General features: G+C 43.6%; 1 protein-coding gene across 1 annotated transcript in view; it reads right to left on the bottom strand.

The window, feature by feature from the left end:
- Positions 1-1,717: 1,717 nt before the first annotated feature.
- The window catches only part of EPHA6 (EPH receptor A6), a 710,763-nt gene continuing 688,919 nt past the window's right edge, over positions 1,718-23,561 (bottom strand). Inside the window, exons 15-18 of the mRNA XM_084843399.1 lie at positions 7,556-7,705; positions 6,474-6,667; positions 4,976-5,125; positions 1,718-2,280 (exon numbers count right to left, since the gene is read on the bottom strand). Of these exons, the coding sequence (XP_084699525.1) occupies positions 2,166-2,280; positions 4,976-5,125; positions 6,474-6,667; positions 7,556-7,705 (609 nt within the window). The 3' untranslated portion in view covers positions 1,718-2,165. The remainder of the gene's footprint in view (positions 2,281-4,975; positions 5,126-6,473; positions 6,668-7,555; positions 7,706-23,561) is intronic.

Here is a 23,561-nt window from a genome sequence, read left to right as displayed (position 1 = left end):
AATAATTTTAAAATACATGAAGCAAATAAGATTTCTTCCAGTCCCACAAACAAGACCTGACACACTGCATGGGAGTGCTTGCATGCATGAAGTTAGCTTAAATCTGTTGGATTGAATGTCAAACTTTCAAAAGGATACTCAAAATATTAGCATCTATTCAATGCATGGGGAGTAAAAAACATTCTCATCGATTCCATTTCATATCTTTAGAAAACCTGTTTTTCCCCCTAAAAGAGCTTAAGGAGTTAAAGAAAAAAAGGAGTCTGATTTACAGCCAAGTTACACTGAAATTCAGTTATACAAACAAAAAATAGCAATTGCATGGAAAGCCAAGTAGAACTGTTTACTCGGCAAAAGGACCAGCCTTCTGGGATCATCTTCCTGTGTGTCTGTGTGACACACAAACACACACAGAAGTTACCCTTTTCTATTAAAGTTTACAGTTTAAACTGTAAGTGGCAATTGTGAAACTCTTGCATGGTTGATACATCCTAAATCTCCCTTGCTTAGGTGCTGCCGTATCTATTATTTAAGTGTAAATCAGAAATGCTCAAGTGTAGTGTTGCTTCACATAACTGTATAAATGCATTGTGCTGTCTCTACAAGTGACATATGTGTAATTGTGCATGGCTTTCAGAGCATGCAGGTGTGCTCATTTCTGGTACACAACATCATATATCCCATGCAGAGTTTGGATAATGTAGCCCAACGGTTTTGTAGAGCATTTTCTTTCAGGTATATTATATGGCTATTAAAGGTTATAACTGGAAAGACTAACTTATCTATGTATCAGTTAAGATGGCTGTTAAGGAGCATCATCTGATCAATTTTGCCAATTTCTGTATATCAACCTGGTTTACTTCTCAAATGAACAACATTTTTTGGCCCTGTTATTTTGTCTCTCACTAGCTTGGGTCACATTTTTCCAAGTTGTACTGATTAATTTGTGGCCATTGGCTATTAATGAATAATAACATGATCCTACTTGAAAGTAATACAGTCACCAGATTGCTCTTCTACTTGTACTGATTAGAAATCTTGACAAAGCAGGGAAAACTGAAAATATCCTCAGGACAGAAAAATATTGTAGTAAAACCGACATTTTCCATGAAATTATATTTGGAAAATGCCTTTTTAATTTTTTCCCAAATAAAACAAATTGGCTGGCCCACAGAAGATAAGTACGCCACAATAAAACTGCTATAGTTAAAGAAGACTGTCCTTATGCACACATAGCAAATGCTTATGGTTTTCCAGTATAAGTATAAATGAATAATTATAAAGTCTGCGTAACTGCATTGTGCAGAACAGCGGACAATTATCGTGCATTGTATGTTGCTTAAAACAATATTTCCGGGGATAGTTCTGAGGAATACAAAGAAGATTAAAAAATTAGTAACAGTTAAACTAGCCAGTAATTAAATGAATTGTTCAAGTTACTCGAAACTTTATACGGTAGAGAAACCTGATCGCCAAACAAAAACATTTGGCATCACAAAAATGTGATAACTTATCATCTTTCCCAGTCATCCACTTCCACCTATCCACACACACAAGTATTCACTATAAGTTGTCATTGCTCACTTTGGCCAAGAAGTCTTACAACTTCCATACAAGCATTCCAGCAATTCAACCATTACAAAGGAAACGTAACAATACGGCCCATACATCTGGGATTTAGTTAACAATAAAATAAATATGTCAAATTCTTTTTCTTGATTGCACATTTTATACTGGAAGCTAAATGGTCACAAAACATGAAAATAAATGTCAATTACTTTTTTTTTTTTGTAATCTACCATCAAACTCTAATACATCAAGAAGGTAGCCACTCCTAGCCGTGAAGGCTTTAACTTTCAAAGAAGTCCATGAAAGTTTTCCAGATATTTTTACTGTAATACAAAGTTATACATCCATGCTGAGCTATTCACCATTGTGTAGCAACAGTCTTGCAGTGGGCCAGGATGTTATTGGCAGTTAATAGAGGAAGGAACTATGCAGTGTGATCAAAAATTCCAAGTTGGAAGTATTAACATAAACATTATGTGTTTATAGTATGAATAGGAAGTCGCAGTTCTTGAAGCTGGAAAGACCAGAAAGAAAGAATGAGAGAATCTTCCATTTTAGAAATGCTGAGGCACAAAACACAGTCGCTTCTAGAACTTTCATACATGAAATCCTTTCTCTTGTATGTGCATCATATGTAATCGCAAAGTCTGTAAACTGCTCACTATTCGTCTCTGGTGTCCAATAAGTACAACACCAATTCTTCTAATGTCACTGTAAGACAAAGACAAGTTTAGAAATTGTGGCAGAAGCAGGTAGAGAAAAAAAAATAGCATTCAAATTGTTTCACAATGTTCGTCAGCCTTAGCCTTAAAATCCAGTAGATATTTTGTGTGATGCCTGAAATTATTAAGAATGGAGGGGTGTCTCCAAGGGTTGGATCCAACAGTTGTGACATCTGTTGGCGCAATGGGACATCTCTGTCCTCTCCTCCCTTGTGTAGACTCGCCCCCCCCAATCTGCTCCAGAAGGTTCCCCAACCCTCCAGAGCAGATTTGGGGGGGGGGGCACACAGGGACTGTACAGGGGAAGGGAAATCTGTTCCGCTAGTGGTTCCCATTTCATTAGCGGATATCTAGTGTTTTATCCAACTCAAACTGAGAAACGGAAAAGAATGAGGAAAACAACAGAGAATTCAGCTCAATAGTCACATGATTTGACTAAGATCTGCAAAGTGTATATTTATGAACTGTGTCTGCAATTCCAAGTTGCATAAAAACTGGACAAACCATTGATTGTGTAAAGAGTTGTCTAGACCAGGGGTCCCCAACCCCCAGGCTGCGGACCAGTACCGGTCCGTGGCGTGTTAGGAACCGGGCCATAGTAGGGGTGTGCAAAACCCCCTTACCTTGGGTCCGCGGGGGTCTGCAGGGGCAGGGAGGCGATCCGTCCCTCCCCCCCGGAATCCTCACCGGCCCCGGCTGGCTCCGCTCCATGGTGAGTCCGCAGAGCTGCTGGCCGGCTCCGGCCGCTGGCGGACTTCTGGCCACTGGGATGCAAATGGCGTCTGCACAGCAGATGCCATTTGCGTCCCTGTTCTTCAAGTAATAGGTTATGTAAATCTTTACATAGCCTATTACTGCAAAGAACAGGGACGCAAATGACGTCCGCTATGCGGACGCCATTTGCATCCCAGCGGCGGGAAGTCCACCAGCAAAACCATCCCCCCCCAAGTCCGTGGAAGAATTGTCTTCCACGAAACTGGTCCCTGGTGCCAAAAAGGTTGGGGACCGCTAGTCTAGACCATACATCTAATTAAACACTTGCCTCATTGCTTGGGGTGAGTAAAGAGCACTGTGGCTGCTGCAGCTACAACTCAGCTTTATTGGCTGAGAAATAATAGTGTATGCCTGCTGCTTCTGGCCACAAGAGCCTGAAGCCTTCTTAGAACCGAAGTCTTAAGAAATGTTTCTGATTTCAAAGGAGAGGAGCCACCCCACTCTCCTTATCTCCCTCATAATGCTTCTGGGCCCTCCATAGGCCCATTCTTCTGAAAGGAAAGGGATAGAATGGGGGATCTAGGGGAAATTATATTGCTTTACAGCTACTGGCCAAAACTCACTTTAATGTGCAAGAATGAAAGAAAGCAAAGGAAAAGGCTGCTTCCAGTAAGCTTACAGGATTGGGGAGGGCAGCAGAGGGTAACCTGAGGGACTGGGAGTGGGGCAGCCAGGAGTGACCAGGGGGATTGCTGAGGGGGCAGCAAGGAGGAATGAAAAGAGCTGGGGAGGCCAGCAGGGTAACACAACCAGGGGAGTGTGGAGGAGAAAGTGGGAGGTGGATTGTGTGTGGTGTGTGTGTGTGTGTGTGTGTGTGAGAGAGAGAGAGAGAGAGAGAGAGAGTGAATGAGAGAGAGATTTTAATTATACCAGTTACACTGTAGGCCCAATTTAAAGTGCTGATATTGCCTTTTAAATCTCTAAATAGTTTGGGACCAGACCACCTTCACCCATATCATCCTCCCTCCACATTGAGATTAGCTTCTGAGGGCTGGTTTGTGTGCCTACCTGCGTGAGCAATAATGCTAGCAGGTACAAGGGAGAGGGCTTTTTCAGCAGTAGGCCCACATTTGTGGAACTCTGTTCCAATTCGGATTTGACAAGCACTGTCATTATAGGCCTTTAAGCGGGCAATGAAAACTTTCATAACTTTGAAGATTTTATTTGGGCTGCTGTTATTAGGCGTTGCTGTATTTTCTGATCTCTGGTTATTATGCTGAGTGCTGTTTTAATGTTATTGGTGGCTGCTGCTATTTAATTTTCCTGTGATTGTGTGTTTTTAGTTTGACTTATTATATTTTAATAAATTAAAATAATTTTTTTATAAATTGTTATGAATTATTTAATTCACAGGGTTGTTGTTGTGAGGCTAAAATGAAAGGATTATGTACGCCGCCTTGGGTTCCTGAAAGAGGAAAAAAGGCGGGATATAAATGTAATAAATAAATAAATAAAATATACCTTAAAAGGCAGGATATAAATGTATTAAATAAAATGAATGAATGAATGAATGAAAGAAGAGAGAGAGTATGTGTGTTGGGCTGGGGTAGTGGTGGCATGATTCTGAAAAAGAGAGAGAAATGAATGACTGGGATGAGTGGATCTTGACCGGTAGGACTGTGGGGTGATTGTGAAAGAGACAGAGAGACCTGTGGGTTCAAAGGAGTGGTTTTGTGTTCTGGGGTTCAGACCTCACCTTTGCCTTCTATTCAGTTACTTGTCTTTTAGCCTCATCAGTTTGCCTTTCTGTGAAATGAGCATTTTATGACTGGCCATGCCAACCACAGCAGACATGGGCACTCCACCCAGGGCAGCCATTTTGTGGTGGCACCCTAGACATTTTCTCAGAATTCCAAATGTGCCCACTGGACTAACAAGACTGGGGACCCTATTGTAAATAGACTACTTACTCAATACTCATTCTTGAAACAAGATCCATAGTTGTATACCCTGCTGCCATGAAGTTTGTTTTGTATTGGCCCATTTTTATTGAGTCCAGCCAATCACTGACTGATACAAAGAAAGGGTATTCTGGAACTTCACCAGGTGAATCTGGCATTCTAAAGAAACAAATGTGAATACAAAAATCACATGAACACAGGGAGAAGAAGAACTTACTCCAGTATATTAATTTTTGTTTTCTGACACCTTATTTGGAAGTTATACTAATCAGATGACCGAAGCAGTGAAGTTCAGTTTCTAATCTAAGAACACAGTCATATTCTAACTAAAGTCCCCCCCCCCCGTTTAATTTTGTTAAGCGTACTAGAATAAAGCAAAAGCTTTTTCTATGTTATTAATTCAGAACTGGACTGCTCCCAGTTTGTAACTCTCTACGCAACTATGTGCATGTAACTTCAATAGAACTCTGCTTTATTACAGGCCAAATGCTTGCTACTATTATAGAACACTACAATTTTCTTAGGATAAAAAGAATAACACCGTTTCAATAGCAATTAGGGCATAAGGATGCTTGAGTAATTTGACATTTGCGAATCTTACTATTAACTGACCTGATCCGCAGAGCCCAGACTAATGTGTGGATCAGAACTTAGTTATCCACCAACGTTTGCACTTTCCAAATGTTCTGACATAGTTTTCCGCTCCAAAATGTAAAATAATATGTTTAAAAATGTGTATAACGTGAGAAAAAACATTTTAAAATGTTTATATAAATTCTTATTTTCATGCAGATTTTTAAACATTTCAGGTTAATGTGGAAAAGGGATAGAACAGACTTGGAGGGGAAACATGCAAAAGAGACATGGACAGGAAACTGACTGATTTGTCCATCCCTTCTAGAGGGTAACTAAAAGAAGATTCATTTGGATACTGTTGACTTGCTATTTTGTCTCTTTCCCCCCAAAATATTGTGCGCATATATCTGTGAGCACCTAGAATCTAGATGCAATACTAGATTTTAGACATCACATAAGAGATATACTTCAGCAATGAACAAATACATAATGAAAAGGTAACCTTTGCTGCATCTGTTTTAGCTAAATTCTCTATATTAACTTGAGGAAATTTCTGATGGCAACTTCCATAATCACAGTAGCATATTCTCCAGTTGCTGTAATTGAAGAAATTGCTTTCAGGTAGTTGCGGCTGTATCGATAGTGACAGTACATTCTAGATTACTGTTCTCCATGTGAATGTGTCTCCAGAAACAATCAAAGCCCATCACATAAAAGTATTTTTTTATCATCTGAAGTGGCCTTCATGCATCAGGTACAAGGCAAAATGGAGAAGGGAAAGTCAGAACATCAGGCATGAAGGTGAATAAAGCTAGGAAAATTGTCCAGTTTCATACAGATAAAACCTCATTTTGTAATATTTAGCAATTAACATGGTGCTGCCTGGTGGCTGTCATGCAGTGGGGAAAGAGCACACTGAGGTGGATCTTACACAAGTACATCCTCCACTAGTGTATGAAGAGAGCTGGGGTTGCGTATCAATTTGTCCAGGAAGCTAACAATGTCAGTGAACTTTGGACGGTGGTTTCTCTCCTTTTGCCAGCAATGAAGCATTAGTTGATGGAGAGAAGCTGGGCAGCCCATAGGAGCTGGAAGCCTGTAACCTTCTTCTATAGACAGAATGACCTAAACAGAAGAGGAAGACGAAATGAGGCAAGGTGACGTTGCTTTACATTTCCACATGCAAACTAATATCCCAGACTAAAACCTAAAATAAAATGGGAGCACAACACAGACTTACTAAATGGTCTACGATAGGTTCTGATTTCACAGTTTTCCATGTATAAAGTTGAAGCAATAAACAAGCTACCTCAACAGGTGATGATATGACTGCAAGCTGTCCTGAATGCTAAATAATACTAAAATAGATTACTAATACAGATCAACATTAAAAACAAGAATTATGCCTCAGTCCTAAAATGATTGCTTGGTTTCAGTGGAGCTTATTTCCAAGCACTCATCCTTAATATCAGAGCCTAAGCATGGGTTGTTCTTGGGTTATAACTCTGGGTTGTTTCTCCCACAAAAGTTCCAGGTTTGGACATCACAAAGAACAACCCATGGACGGAGCATCCCTGGGTTGTTTAGCGCACCAGAAGCAGGCAAGCAGTCAGCAGCCAGCAAACTTGCTCACTCTCCTGCACTCCAAAACAACCCATGGTTAACAAACCGTGGGTTGTTTCATTGTGCAAACTGGGCCAAGGCATTGGATAACGTGGGATCTGCCTCTAATATGCTTTACTTTTTGCTGCATGCCTTTCCATTTTCCCACACAAATCAGCTACCTTTCCATTCTGAGTGTTCTGGAAATGCTTGCTTGCACAATCAGATATAATGGCCAGAGTTCAACACAGAGTTAAGTGTGCTCAATAACTGTCACTGGAACTGACAGTCCCATTCACAATAACAGGGTTATTCCAAGTTAGGCACACTAAAGGCCTTGCCTAGAATGTGTTCAGTTTAATAAGCAATGGAGTAAGTACAACCGGGAAATAGTAATCTGGAAATACTTACATCCTGGTTAGACATTTCCCAGTATGGTCTTTCTCCATATGACATCACTTCCCACATGACAATCCCATAACTCCAGGCATCACTTGCTGAAGAGAACTTCCTGTAAGCTATAGCTTCGGGAGCTGTCCATCTTATGGGAATTTTTCCACCCTGGAAAACATGATGAAAAATCCTCAATATGTAGATCTGAAATCTAGTATTCTTCTGTCCACTGAATAGTATAAAAACATGACAAATGGAGTATATATCATAAAAGGATAATATATTTAGCCATTAACAAAAACACCAACTTTCCCCAGTAATTGTATTTTCTAATACTGCTACAATAGTAGTAATTGAGAACCCAAAGCATCTTAGACATTTGAGACATTTTCTGTTCTTTAACATTCATATAATTAATCAGACAGTTCTTGTGACATCTTTAATAACTTTCAAGCCACATCTGAAAGCTCATCAAACACAATGAGAAGAGTGCTAAACAAAGCACACAAAGCAGATTGAACGGGGTGGAAATTATTACCTCAACATCTATCATTATTAAGCATTCATTTTTAATATTTCCTTGATAGGTTATAAGCAAGCTGTGTTTCTGCACACACAAGAGGAAATCCCATTGAAATTAATATGTACAGTATACATCTATCCCATATGTGTGTGTGTGTGTGTATATACATACACACACACACACACACACACATATATATATATATATATACACACATATACACATACACACATATATAGATACATACATACACACACACACACATACATATATATATATATACATATACATATACACATACATACATACATATATATAAATGCTACAATCACAGAAGAGCAGTTTGGTCACTGCAGAGAGGTAGCTATATTTCCCTGTTGAAACAAAAAAGAGAGTTTTGTGGCATTTTAAAATTAACAGATTTACTGTGGCATAAGATTTCTTGGGACAGAGTCCATACAACTGACAAAGTGATCTCTGGCACATTAAAGCTTATGGCACCATAAATTTACTAGCCTGTCAAGTTGCCAGAGGACTCTTTGTTAAATGTGGACACTGTGGGGCTGTTCACATGTCACATTAACCCATGGCAGGTGACTAGCCACTAGCCATGCAGGGTGGGTTGTTTACAACAGGGTGGGTTGTTTACCCACCACACAATTGGGCAAACAACCCACCATGGATGGCTTGTTTGCCCGATCGGCCCCCTCCCTCCCCCTCAGTTCTTCAGTCCACATGGGGAACCCACAAGAGTCCTTGGCAGGGGGTGGGGGTGGGTTTTGCCCTTGACCCCCAATTTTCGGCATGGGGCACCTTTAGATTCCAATGCAATCCAATGGGATTTAAAGGTGCCCATTGGATTGCATTAGAATCTAAAGGTGGCAGGGAAGTCCTACACCTGGGCAGGCACTCCCCCCCCCCGCTTCCTCCTCCAACTCATAAAACTGTGGGTTGTTTCTCAGGATGGGGGAATGATCTTCCCGCGACTTGACCTTTAAAGGGGAAGGGTCTTCCCCAACCTGGGAAACAACACGTTATAGTGCCCCGTTTCTTCTGAAGAAGCAGGGGTGCCCAGGACTGGGAGGGGTGCAGGCACCCCCTCCCACCCTTCCCTGGGCTGGGCCCCCTGCCTCTTCAGTAGAAACAGGGCGCTTTCCCACCTCCCCATAGGGATGGCTGTCTCTGCCTTGGTTTTGACAGCTGTCAAAACTGACAGCAGCAAAGCAAAGGCAGAGGTTACCGGGCTGCATATCGGCTCTCCCCTCCCGCACCCCTGACTGTCTGGGCAATGTGCAAGGATGCGGGGGGGCGGGGGGCAAGCTGGTATCCTTCAGTTTTCTGCTGCTGTGTACATATGCAGCACTGGGAAATCGAACGAAAACATAAATAAAAAGAGCCCCCATTTGTCTCTTTAAATCCCAATGTAAGTCAATGGAGGTGATCTCCATTGGCTTCCATGGGGATTTAAAGCATGCCATGTGAAAAACAAAAAATTCTTTTTTATGGCAAGGAGGGGGGTGCTGAGGGGAGTCGGGAGCTCCGTGGGGGACCCCCTCCGGGGCCCATACACCGGCATGAATGGGAAACACGCAGGGAAGTAGGTAACTTTAACGCTGTCCCCCCCCCTTTAAAACCACCCACTTCTCTGCGGGTTTCCCAGTCATGTCGGGGTGGGGCCTTGGGGGAATCTCCCACATGGCCCACTACTCCCTGCCCCGGCAACCCCTCCGGGCCTAAAAGAAGTTTGTCTTTTGCACAGGGGATGCTTTAAATCCCATTGCCTTGCATGGGGATTTAAAGGTGCTCCGTGCAGAAAATTGGGGTTGAGGGGGAGAAATCTAAGCCCCCCCAGGATGGTGTTGCCCCCACAGCCCTTGGTGGGGAGCTTTGACCCTCCATTTTCGCCTTTCAAAAAATTCCGCAGCCCCATTTTGCGCAAAATGGGGCTGGGGAAATAATAAAAGAATAGTGCTCCTCTCGAAAACCGGATAAGAGGGGGAATCTCACCACCCACTAGGCCTTGTTTCCCCAAGGACTCATGGCGGGGAGTTGGGTTCCCCCCGCCTCACCCGATTTTCGGGAGGGGCGGTTTGAAAATCCAGTGGAAGCCTATGGGCAACGATCTCCATAAGCTTCCATTGGATTTTCAAAGTGCGCCGTGCGGAATATTGGGGATGGCTCGGCCAAATCCAAGCCACCCCCAAGGACTGTTGGGGGCAACACAGTCGTTGGAGGGGCTTGGATTCGCCCCCCCCGATTTTCCGCACGGGGCACCTCTAAAAAATAAAAAGTGCGCCCATTTGCACACATTCCCGATTATAGGAAGTGCGGGAAATGTTTCCCGGCCCATTTTTGAGCTAAAACCGGACCAGGACATTTTAAAAAAGGGATCTGACCCCAGTCGTGATCAAAGAAGGGAAGGGGGAATAGGAGGGGGTGAAAGACAGTCCCTCCAATGTGCTATTTGGGCACCATTGGAGGGGATGTCACTGACAAGGAGAAAGGGGTATAGGCAGCGGCTTGGCCACATCGCAAATGGCGATCACGAGCCACTGGGAAAGAGTGGCAGGGGTTTCTGCCGCTTTTACCAAGTGGCTTGCTGCCCGATGCCCTTTACCCACAATGGGCTGGCAGACAACACACCAACCCATCATGGGTAAAATAACCCTTACTGCAGACCTTTGGGTTCCCAGGGTGGCTTATTTGGGGGAAATAACCCACCGTGGGTGGGAAAACCAGCTCACAGACAACATGCTAACCCATCATGGGTTACTCCAAAAAACAAACCATCGTTCAAACCCATGTCAGCCGAATCCAGTTTATGTGTTCAATGATCTGCGATTTTGGAAGTGTTGGGCTAGGAGTTGGGAGATCCAGGTTCTAGTCCCCACACGGCCATGGAAGCTCATTGGGTGACTTTGGGCCAGTCACAGACTCTCAGCTCAACCCACCTCACAGGGTTGTTGTTGTGAGGATAAAATAGAGAGGAGGAGGATAATGTAAGCCGCCTTGGGTTCCTTGCAAGAGGAAAAAAGGCGGGGTATAAATGCAATAAATAAATAAGTAAGTAAGTTAATTTAAATAACATTGTGAATTACTCTCATGTTCATAAACATTTATATTTTACGCATTGATCCTTCACCATTCTGCCAACACTGGTAAAACTGGAAGGAAAATCTGGCTGGCTGTATGGTCTTACAAGAATGTTATTATTTATTTATTTATTTCATTTCTATACCGCCCAATAGCCGAAGCTCTCTGGGCGGTTCACAAAAACTAAAACCAAACAACACACAATAAAACAATTTAAAATATATAGAACATTAAAACCACAATATAACAATACAACCACAATAAAACCTAGCAGCAGTACAGGAGTTTAAAATACAGATTTAAAACAGCAAAGATAAAAATTTAGAAAGCTAAAATGCCTGGGAAAATAAAAAGGTCTTCACCTGGCGCCGAAAGGAGTACAATGTAGGCGCCAGGCGAACCTCACTAGGGAGCTCATTCCAGAGCCGGGGTGCCACAACAGAAAAAGCCCTCCTCCTAGTAGCCACCTGCCTCACTTCCTTTGGCAGGGGCTCACGGAGAAGGGCCTCTGATGATGACCTTAAGGTCCGGGCAGGCACATATGGGAGGAGGCGATCCTTCAGGTAACCTGGCCCCAAGCCGTTAAGGGCTTTGAATGTTAACACCAGCACTTTGAATCGGGCCCGGAAATGGACTTTTCCAGTGCAGCTGGAAAAGTACTGGCGTAATATGTAATATTATTAAAACCTTTGCTAGAGTATGGCAGTGTTTAAGCCCTCTAACTTGGGTGAGAGAAAATAGTGGTTACTCAGTACAGGAACAGGATTGCTATGAGCACAGTATAGGGGAAGACTTTTAGGACAATGCTAGGTACCTAAAAGTTCTGGGGCTCAGGTCCATAGGACAAAAAAATGCATAAATTTGCATATGCTGATTTACATGTGTGAATATATGTGCATAATTAGAAATAATTACTATAATTTAAATTTTATAGAAGGCAAGCTAATTAACCTCTTGCTTTCTTTTAGGACAGACCTCTTTAATGTCCCAAATTGTGCTTGGGTTAAAACTTACCCTCCATGCACCCACACCCTTCCTTAGTCTTTCAAAACCAAATCCAGATGGGGAGGATGGAGTGCCTGGGACCAGCAAAGAGCTGTAGGGCACCTTAAATATTTACTGATTAGTTGCAAACTGAACATGGCACACTGGCAAGGGAAAGTGAGGGAATGTATTGTAGACTATAATGACCCATGCTCTTAGGCGGCAAATGTTCACAATTCCTAGGCAAACGTTCACCTATTTAACACAATGGGATTTACTTCTGAGTAAGTTCTCACTCTCTCCCCCACTCCATCACCAACAAGTACAACAGCACTAGACAGAGACCTTAGGACTGGAGGATGTTGCTTTGCTGTCCCTGGACCAGGTGAGGAGGCAGAGAGGGCTGCCGCCAAAGATGACTCCTCATTTTATTTCAAATACTTTATTCTGGTAGTTTCTGGGGTTCTAGAACACTTTTTTTTTTTAAACAATTCTTGGGTTCTAACTTCTTTAAATCCTAAAATCTACATCAAACGTTGAAATATTAAGTTTCTAGCAACCTCATCATCATGCAACTTTTAAAGTACCAAAATGCATAGTTGGATACCTTTATTAGGACCATCTAAATTCCTAATAAAGGTATTGCCCAACTGTGGATTTTGGATTTTTATTTCTCATGGGCCAGCATGGCTACCTTTGTTTTGGGGTTTTTGTTTTTTAAATTACCAGAGTTATCAATCCCCAGGTTTCTCTCTAGATCTAGATATTGGAACTATCTTCAGGGTGGATAAGGCAAGCTGCAGCTCTGAGCACATTTACTAAGGTCTAAGACGCCAATCCTACAGTCACTTACCTGGGAGTAAATCCTATTGAATGCAGTATGACTTACTTCTGAGTAAAGTTTAGGATTACACAGCTAATTTTGATACAATCCTAACCATGCTTCCCCATCCACAGATCTCTCTGTACCCCTAGTTGTTTCCCTACCCCACATAATTTCCTGTACCATCTCAGCTAACTTTTCCCACCTCACAGGTCTCTATAGCTATGTCCAGGGCTGGTCCTCAAGACATTTTGCTGCCTGAGGCAGAGCAGTAAATCTTCCCCCTGCCCAGCCCAGTAAAGGTGCATAGTAGTACTCAAAGACAGTCAAGTTGCTTTGGCCCCTGAGACAGAAAATCTTACACACACCTTTCCCTGGCAATGAAAATACAATAATAATTAATAAATTAAATAATGAATAATTTGCTGCTTTTTCATGACATCCCAAATCAGCTGCCTGAGGCATTTGCCTCAGGCTCTAATGTGTGTGTGTGTGTGTGTCTTTAAAGGATTCTGTCTCCTAAGGTCACCCCTATTTGTCAAATAGACAGGAGGGAGGAGGGCATTTGATTTCAGAAAAAAAACCTTGGGCAGAAAAATTCAAGGGAGGCAGCAGGAGGGGAAACACATATGGGCAAAACCCCAGCTAGTCCAGGGGGATTAGATGCAACAGAGATCATCAGGGCTCCCTTTATTTCAGCAAGTGCCATTTTTCTCCAGTTACATGAAAAGCAACATTTTTCAAAATAAAATTCTGTACAGTAGACTCTAATCCAGAAAGGCATATTATATGTAATCACAGTAAATCTGAGAGTCTTTAAGGGAAAAATCTTATAGCCCCTAGACAGTGTTTGGAGGGCCATAGGATACTTTGGATTCCTGGACCTGAGATCGGAGACAGCACTCTAACCTTGGATCCAGGAATCTGTACTCCACTCCTCTCCTGCTCTTAGGTGGTGTGGAAAGAACCACAGGTTGGAGGAAGCAACAGATGAGGAAGGCCTCTGGCACTCCATTTCATATGTGAGCAGCCAATTTGCCTGCTGTTTCTCTTGTCCAGGTCTCTGCAGAGTCAGGCACACTCCAAGAAAGCTGGGTGACAGTGGTACTGTTAGGCAATTTTGAACTCTGGACTTAATGAAAATAATGAGCAGACTGTGGAAGGAAAGGTGGCAGTCTCCCCTCTACTTTAAAAGGCTGGTGCCTTCATGCTACACTCCCTATTATTCTGCTAAGGGAGTGAAAGGTCTCCTAGTAACTCCTAGTGAAAGGTCTCCTAGTAACCTAGTAGAGGGCTCAGTACAAGCAGGCTTGTATTAAGGCAGATGATGGCAACTGGGGCAGCTATAAAGATCCAGGGCACAGTTCAGAAGATCTGGGGCCCATGCCAAGGTGAGTCCTTCTCACACCACCTATGACATACATTAAGGTCTCTAGTACTAGCATAGCAGGCTGGATCTAAGGGTATTTTAGCCATACTTTATTGTTTTCTGTCTTGTATTACTGTATGTTTTTTTATAATCATGAATTCCTACCAGCTTTGAATATCCAAGATACAATTTATACTTTTGTTTATACAACCACCACCACCACAGCAACCATCTTGTGGCATGTTAAAGACTAAGAGATTTGTTATGGACTACAGATGCATGAAGTGTTATCCTCTTTCTCTCTCAAACACACATACCTAGAGAAAAAATAAACTGTAGACCAGGCTTCCCCAACCTGGCGCCCTCCAGATGTGTTGGACTACAACCCCCAGCATCCCCAGCCAGCATGGCTCACTGGGGGATGCTGGGAGTCATAGTCCAACACATCTGGAGGGCACCAGGTTGGGGAAGGCTTCTGTAGATAGTAGGACCATGAAATACAAGAGATTCAGTCTGTGACACTTCTATATAGAGTTCAAATGTTTGTTTGCTTATGGAGTCACATCCTGTTTCCCGCCTCCCAGCTGAGCAGAGCAGAGGAAGCTGCTCCAGCTGGTCTAGGGACTACAGAAGCAAGCAAGCTCCCAGAGAGCGAGCAATCAGAGCAAGCAAACAGGGGGAGCAAATAGGAGTTGGCCAGGGGAGTTGCAGTTGCAGAAGAGACAAAGGAGACAAAGGCAAAGAGGGAAGAGGGCTGGAGGAAGCTGGAGGAAGCCCAGAGGGCTAACCTTTTCCTGCTGAGTGGCTGTGAGCTCACCAGGTGCTCCTGAGAGCTCCAACTGAATTGGGGGGGTGTGGCCTGAGTACTCCCAGCAGCTGTGTGGGCAGGAAGCTTCAGTCTGTTTCCCGCCTCCCAGCTAAGCAGAGCAGAGCAGAGGAAGCTGCTCCAGCTGGTCTAGGGACTACAAAAGCAAGCAAGCTCCCAGAGAGCGAGCGATCAGAGCGAGCGAACAGGGGGAATTAACAGGACTTGGCCAGGGGGTTCGGCAGGGGAGGTCAAGGGGGAGGCCCCTAACATTATTTATTTAAACTTTTTTTTCATTTAAAAAAAAAATTGTCTTTTTACACACACTTCCATACCAGTGGGACTCTTTCTTTAACCTGTAGTGAGTAGAGTACCAGGTACAGGCTTCTGTAGAACAACCAGAAATCTAGACACAAAAAGGGAAAAGAGACTATGGAAGGACGTCTTTCCAGTGGTAGTGACCTGCAAGGTGTGTGCCATGTTTGTTTTCTTGCCTGAGAACAACATGGCCTACATGTGCAACAAGTGCAAGTTGATCACACTGCTGGAAGAAAAAGTAAGAGGACTGGAGCGGCGAGTGTCGACCCTCCAGGGAATAAGAGAACACGAAGAGTTCTTGGACAGAACAGTGGAACTACAGCAGCAAAGTGAAGAACAGGACTTAGAAGAGCAACAGCAAGCTGAGGCAGAAGAGGAAACTGCTGAGGTGAAGAAAATGAAGTAGAGGATACTCCTTGGAAAAGGGTGACAGTTAGGAGCAGAAGAACTAGAAGACAATCAGCACCAGTGGAGGCAGTGGAACTAGGGAATCGTTTCCAGGTACTTGAGGATGAGACTGGAGGACAGCCTGCAGAGGAAGAATTTCAGGGGAACCTGCATGAGAATGAGCAAGAGGCTGAAGGTCAGTCAAGCAGAGGCAATGAAACCAAGGCCTACAACAGCAAGAAGAGAAGAGCAGTAGTAGTGGGAGACTCCTTGCTGTGTGGGATTGAAAGCCAAGTATGTTGCGAAGACCCGTGGACTCACCCGGTATGCTGTCTCCTGGGAAGACAGATTAGAGAGGTGACTGAAGGGTTGCCTGTACTCATAAAGCCCACGGACAGGTATCCCTTTCTTCTCATCCATGTGGGAACAAATGATACAGCCAAGAGGAGCTACGAAGAAATCACATCAGACTTTGAAGCTTTGGGAAGGAAACTCAGGAACTTTGGGGCCCAGATAGTTTTCTCATCCATCCTTTCAGTAGTTAGAAGAGGGATAGAAAGGGAAAGAAAAACACTCAGAGTGAATGACTAGCTATGAAGGTGGTGCCGACGAGAGAGATTTGGATTCTGGTAGGGATGGCGGAGAATTTCTCCCTGAAACTTCGGGGGGCCGAGCGCCAATGTGTTCGGCCCCCCAAACAAGTTTCGGGGAGAAATCCTCCGCACCCCCCCGCCCCCTGCCCCCCCCGGGATGGGACTTACCTTCCCTGAATGTCCCTCCCGGCGGCGGGTCCGGCTGGCGGTTCGTCCGGTGTTCGAGCGGGGCGGGAGCGGCAGCCGGTCTTTCGACGGGCTGCCGCCCCCGCCATTGCAATCAAAGAAAAAAAAAAAAAACGTCCCCTGATAGGCTACGTGACGATTCATGTAGCCTATCACGGCTAGATTTGCAAAGTGAGCCGTGATAGGCTACGTGAATCGTCACGTAGCCTATCACGGGTGACTTAAAAAAAAAAAAAAAAGTGTGTATGGATAATGGCGGCCCCCATAGGGAGCCGCCATTCCCGTTCCTTATTTGGTCGCTGTAGTCTACGTAAATCTTTACGTAGACTACGGCGAAAATAAGGGCAACGCTATTTGACTACAGCAACTAAATAAGGAACGCGAATGGCGGCTCCCTATGGGGGCCGCCATTCGCGTACGCTTTTTTTTTTTTTAAAGTCACCCGTGATAGGCTACGTGACGATTCACGTAGCCTATCACGGCTCACTTTCCAGATCTAGCCATGATAGGCTACGTGAATCGTCACGTAGCCTATCAGGGGACTTTTTTTTTTTTTTTTTTACTTTCGTGTTCGCGGCCGGGCGAGGCGGGAAGCCTCCTCCCCGGCCTGAATTTTGGCCGGGCGAGGCGGGAAGCCTCCCCCCCGGCCTGAATTTTGGCCGGGCGAGGCAGGAAGCCTCCCCCCCCAGCCTGAACTTCGCGGGGGGAGCAGCGAAGCGCTCCCCCCCACCGTGAACAAGCTGCGAGAAAAGGTAAGTGACTTTCGTCCACCCCTAGATTCTGGGACCACAGGCTATACTTCCTGGAAGATGGGCTGTTGGCAAGGGACGGGTTGCACCTCACAAATCCTGGGAAGAATGTGTTTGGCCACAGCATGAAGAACTTCATCAGGAGGGCTTTAAACTGAATCCTATGGGGAAGGAAGATGTAAAGTTGGGGGTAACAATGGATGAAGGCTCAGGCACCGCAACGGAGAGAACAGCTCTAATAGCGCCCAATAATAGTCTTCAGACACATGTAGGAAGAAAGCCAGACCATAAAGAACATGGTCTTCGATGTCTATAAAGTAATGCCCAGAGAATAGGAAACAAACAGAATGAACTTGAACTCTTAATACAGGAGGGAAATTATGACTTGATAGGTATAACTGAGACTTTTGGGGATGACTCTCATGACTGGAATACAGCAATTGAAGGATATAACTTGTTCAAAAAGAACAGGAGGAACAGAAAGGGAGGTGGGGTTGCACTATATGTTAAAATGCATATCTCTGCACAGAAATACAGGAGGATGAACTTGGTAGCCCCATCGAGAGCATCTGGGTTAAAATAAATGGAGCAAAGAATAAAAGGAACATGGTGGTCCGAGTGTACTACCGGCCACCCAATCAAGGAGAAGACGAGGATGAAACTTTTGAAAAGCAAATAGCCAATGTTTCAAGGAAGCATGATGTAGTAGTAATGGGGGACTTCAATTTCCCCGATATTTGTTGGGAGACAAATTCTGCAAAACATGGCCCCTCCAGGAAATTCTTTACTTGTGTGGCAGATCACTTCCTCCTACAGAAAGTAGAGGAAGGAACTAGAGGACTGGCTATCCTTGACTTGATCCTAACCAACAGAGATGACTTGGTGGATAAAGTAGCAGTTACATGAACTCTGGGGGAAAGCGACCATGTTATACTTGAGTTCATGGTTCTAAGGTAGCAAAAACCGAGTGTAGCCAAACCCGTACCCTGGATTTTAGGAAAGCTGATTTTAATAAACTCAGAACAATGATAAGTAAGGTCCCATGGCAAGCTACTCTAACAAGAAAAGGAGTCCAAGATAGGTGGGAGTTTTTTAAAAAGGAAATTCTCAAGGTACAATTACAAACAATTCCAACAAGAAGAAAAAGTGGAAGACAACAGAAGAAGCCAATGTGGCTTCACAAAAAGCTTAGAGATGACCTGAAAACAAAAAAGGTACACATATAGGAAGTGGAAGGAAGGCCAAGCAGCAAAGGAAGAGTACAAGCTGAGAAGGAGCTGAGGTTAGGGATGGGGGAGAATTTCTCCCCGAAACTTCGGGGGGCCGAGTGCCAACGTATTCGGCCCCCTGAAGTAGTTTCGGGGAGAAATTCTCCGCCCCCCCCCCCGGGATGGGACTTACCTTTCACGAATGTCCCTCCCGGCGGCGGGTCCCGGCGGCGGTTTGGCAGGTCTTCGACAGGGGCAGGGGCGGCAGCCAGTCTTTCGACCGGCTGCCGCCGCCATTCCAATAAAAGTAAAAAAAAAAAAGCCCCCGTGATAGGCTACATGACGATTAACGTAACCTATCATGGCTAGATTTGCAAAGTCAGCCATGATAGGCTACGTAAATCATCACGTAGCCTATCACGGGTGACTTAAAAAAAAAAAAAGCGTGTACGGCTAATGGCGGCCCCCATAGGGAGCCGCCATTTGCGTTCCTTATTTGGTCGCTGTAGTCTACGTAAAGATTACGTAGACTATGGCGAAAATAAGGGCAACGCTATTCGCGTTCCTTATTTGGTCGCTGTAGTCTACGTAAAGATTTACGTAGACTACAGCGACCATTTGTGTATGCGCTTTTTAAAAATTTTTTTAAAGTCACCCGTGATAGGCTACATGATGATTAACATAGCCTATCACAGCTGAATTTGCAGATCTAGCCGTGATAGGCTACGTAAATCGTCACGTAGCCTGTCATGGGGGTGTTTTTTTAAAAAAACTTTTTATTTTGCGGCCGGGCGAGGCGAGGCGCCTCCTCCCCGGCCTGAATTTCGGCCGGGTGAGGCAGGAAGCCTCCCCCCCGGCCTGAATTTCGGCCGGGCGAGGAGGGAAGCCTCCCCCCCCGGCCTGAACTTCGGGGGGAGCAGCGAAGCGCCTCCCCCCCACCGCGAAGCAAGCTGCGAGGCCAGGTAAGTGACTTTCGTGCACCCCTAGCGAGGGATGCTAAAAGCAACACAAAGGCTTTCTTCAGCTACGTACATAGTAAAAGACAGAGGAAAGAAATGGTGGTTCAGCTATTAAATAAGGATGGCAAAATGATAACAGATGACAAAGAAAAGGCAGAAGTGCTCAACTGCTAGATTGGCTCAGTCTTCTCCCAACCAAAAGAGGGTCTATGACCCCCCTGGCAAAGGTGAAGTTCAGGCTGAAGGAGCAGGATTGCAGCTTGAGATAGATAGGCATATGGTCAAGGAACACCTAATTACTTTGAATAAGTTCAAATCTCCAAGGCCAGATGAGCTGCATCCTAGAGTAATAAAGGAACTGGCAGAAGAACTCTCAGAACCACTGTCTATTCTCTTTGAGAAATCATGGAGGACGGGGAACTTCAGACCAGTCAGTCTGACATCAATCCCTGGGAAAATTCTGGAGCAGATGATAAAGCATTCCATCTGTAAGCACCTTGAAAACAATGCAGTGATTACTTGAAGCCAATACAGATTTGTCAAGACGAAATCCTGCCAGATGCATCTGATCTTATTTTTTGATCAGGTAACCTCCCTTGCGGACCGTGGGAATGCTGTGGACATCATATACCTTGACTTCAGCAAAGCTTTCAACAAAGTGCCCCATGATATCCTGATGAGCAAATTAGCTCAAAGTGGGCTAGATGAAACAACGATCCGGTGGATCCACAGTTGGCTACAGAACTGGACTCAAAGAGTGCCTATCAATGGGATCTTCTCAAACTGGGGAGAGGTAATGAGTGGGGTACCGCAGGGCTCAGTCCTGGGTCCAGTGCTCTTCAACAATTTTATTAATAATTTGAAGGAGGAGGTACAGGGAATGCTGATCAGATTTGCAGATGACACAAAGTTGGGTGGGATAGCTAATACTTTGGAAGACAGAAACAAAATTCAAAGTGATTTTTATAGACTGGAGTGCTGGGCAGAAAATAACAGAATGAAATTTAATAGGGATAAATGCCAAGTTCTGCACCTAGGAAAAAGAAACCTAATGCACAGTGACAAGATGGGGGATACGTGGCTCAACAACACTACAAGCGAGAAGGATCTTGGAACTGTTGTAGATCACAAGCTGAATATGAGCCAACAATGTGATGTGGCTGCAAAAAAGGCAAATGTTCTTTTGGGCTGCATTAATAGAAGCATAGCTTCCAAATCCTGGGAAATACTAGTTCCCCTCTACTCAGCACTGGTTAGGCCTCATCTGGAGTACTGTGTCCAGTTCTGGGCACCACACTTTAAGAAGGATGCAGACAAGCTGGAGAGGGTTCACAGGAGGGCAACAAGGATGATCAGGGGACTGGAAACAAAGCCATATGAAGAGAGACTGAAAGAACTGGGCATGTTTAGCCTTGAGAAGAGAAGACTGAGGGGAGATCTGATAGCGCTCTTCAAGTACTTGAAAGGTTATCACAGAGAGGAAGGCCAGGATCTCTTCTCGATTATCCCAGAATGCAGGACATGGAATAATGGGTTCAACTCAATAATGGGTTAGATTCTGGCTGAACATCAGGAAAACTTTCCTGACTGTAAGAGCAATACGACAATAGAACCAATTACGTAGGGAGGTGGTGGGCTCTCCCACACTGGAGGCATTCAAGATGAGGCTGGATAGCCATCTGTCGGGTATACTCTGACTTGGATTCCTGCATTGAGCAGGGGGTTGGACTCGATGGTCTTGTAGGCCCCTTCCAACCCTACTATTCTATGATTCTATGATCCAGAAATGATGTGTGTGTGTGCTTATGTGTGTCTTTGCCAAGCACGTGTGTGTGTCATGAGTTCTTAAATTATTCAGGGACTCTTGTATCCTTGTTTTCAGATCAGTTCTGTCTTTAATACCCCCACTGATCAGTGTAAAAAATTGAAGTGAGAGAGTGTCTCTTAAGGGGTGAAAGAGTTATTTTTGACATTCTAAACACTGTCACCAACAAAATAATAATAATAGGGGCAGTGAAGATGTAATGTACAACTATTCTTCAAGAATCCTCTTTCTTTCCTATGCATGGATTCTTCCCCACCCACCAATGTTTCTGCTTTACATATACCTTGCTGACCCTGTTTAAGGGCATGTTTAAACTCCTTTTCAGAATCCTAGAAAGTGATCTACTTGATTTTTTAAGGAACGTGTGCCTAGATTGTTATCCCCCTTATTGAGTATACTGTTCCTGAATAATTTCCCACAAAATGGGAATGGCAAAACAGAATCAACAACATTCATAGAGGTACATCTCTTCTGTAGATGGCATGCACAGTCATTGTGACTTAAGACAATCTCTTATGTTGCTCCTAATGGCTAAGGGAAATTGCATTGTTAATATTCATATAGGCAATACTCTTGTTGTGAAAGCCATTATATGCACAGGAATGGGAAATTTCATTACTTAATTACTTTTGTAAAGTATATTTTCATGCAAAAAATCTTTTTACACTTTCTACAGAGCTAAGTGAAAGGCTGAGACTAAGCAATATCTATTCATGAATAATAGAAGGACGCATTTGCTTCTGAACAGCTAAAATAATATTTCCAGTGCTCAATGAAAGTAATAAAAAACCCTCTAGCCCTGCTGGGCATCTCTTTCTGATGATGTTGTTATAATGAAAAATATTTATTAAACTCTGTTGTATACAATGTGCTCCATCACCAAATTAAAATAAATATCCATTGTTATCAATATGTAATTCCTATAGCAGATCGATCAAAACTGTCACCATCCTCATCAAGTAAGATTTTACATGAGCAAGCATTTTTTTCTCATTTGAAACCATGCTGCATTTTTACCTCATTTCTTAAATTTATAATGAGCTTGGGGGAATGCTAATTTTGCTTTCCTGTTATACCACAGCAGTAATGGAACTATTCAAATGCTTATGATGTAGCCTGTTTTCATCTGCTGCCTTCTGAATTGCAGCTCAGAGACAAGATGCCACTGTGTGCTGCCACAAACCCTTTATCTAATGAGTAAGTGTGTGCCAGATCACTCAAGCAGAGTGACATATTGTTTCAGCAGGACCATGTATTGAAATGAAACTTTTAAGACAAAAACCCACAGGGCACATTGTCATAAAGAAGTGATGGAAATAAAACACAGATAATGCAACATTTTTCTGATTCTAAGAGTCCAGCTCTCTACAATCACATAGAAGAGTCATCTAGCACTTTCTGCCCCAACAGCACTGTGCCAGTGTAACCAAAGCTAATACTTCTAATGTTTATTGTTATTTTTGCTAACAAGCATAAGCATAGTGAAGTGGGAAAGAACCTCTACTTGCAATGTAGATATGGCCCAAACACTGCAAATTCCTGATACTTGGAAGTGTGGAACAAAGATCCCATAATCACTCACACATCCTCAGTGGCCTCTTTGTTGTGAACAGGATCAGTGTAGCCTAGGGATACTGGAGAAATTCGAAACAGATTAAAATGAGCTCAGATTTCTAAGAATCTGACCTGCAGAATCAGCTGCAGAGTAACATGCTCAGGCTGTGCAGAGTCTATGGACTTTTAGATTTTTTTTAAAACTTTCCTGAAATTTATGCATATTTATTCATAGGAACATATGCAAGTTTCCACGGAGGAAAAGTTGAGTGGAATGGTGGACAATATGCTAAATGTTACATACTAAGGTAAATTATGTAAACTGTTATGAAACCTCTTACGTAATTATTTGTGTATTTTTCTGCATGACAAAAAAAAAAATATTTCGCATCTGTCTGTGAGTGGATGACGGAACAAAAGGCTCCTGACAATCCGCAAAAGACAGACGGAGCATATTTAACACATACATTCAGAAGGAACATTCTAAAATCTTACCAGTGGTAAATTTATCCAACAAGCCCTTAAGTACAGTTGAATGAAAGGTACTACAGAAAGGACTCTCCTTTGTCCCAACTCTTAGAAACAATTCCCTTACTTTAATGGTAGAACTTCAGCAACTATTCAGGAAGGTAAGACTGGCTGATTTAT

Source organism: Heloderma suspectum, chromosome 3 (assembly GCF_057233095.1).
Source record: "Heloderma suspectum isolate Gila_16-S chromosome 3, 16-S_ref, whole genome shotgun sequence".
Taxonomy (NCBI): Eukaryota; Metazoa; Chordata; class Lepidosauria; order Squamata; family Helodermatidae; genus Heloderma; species Heloderma suspectum.
This window is presented reverse-complemented; position numbering and strand designations above follow the sequence as displayed.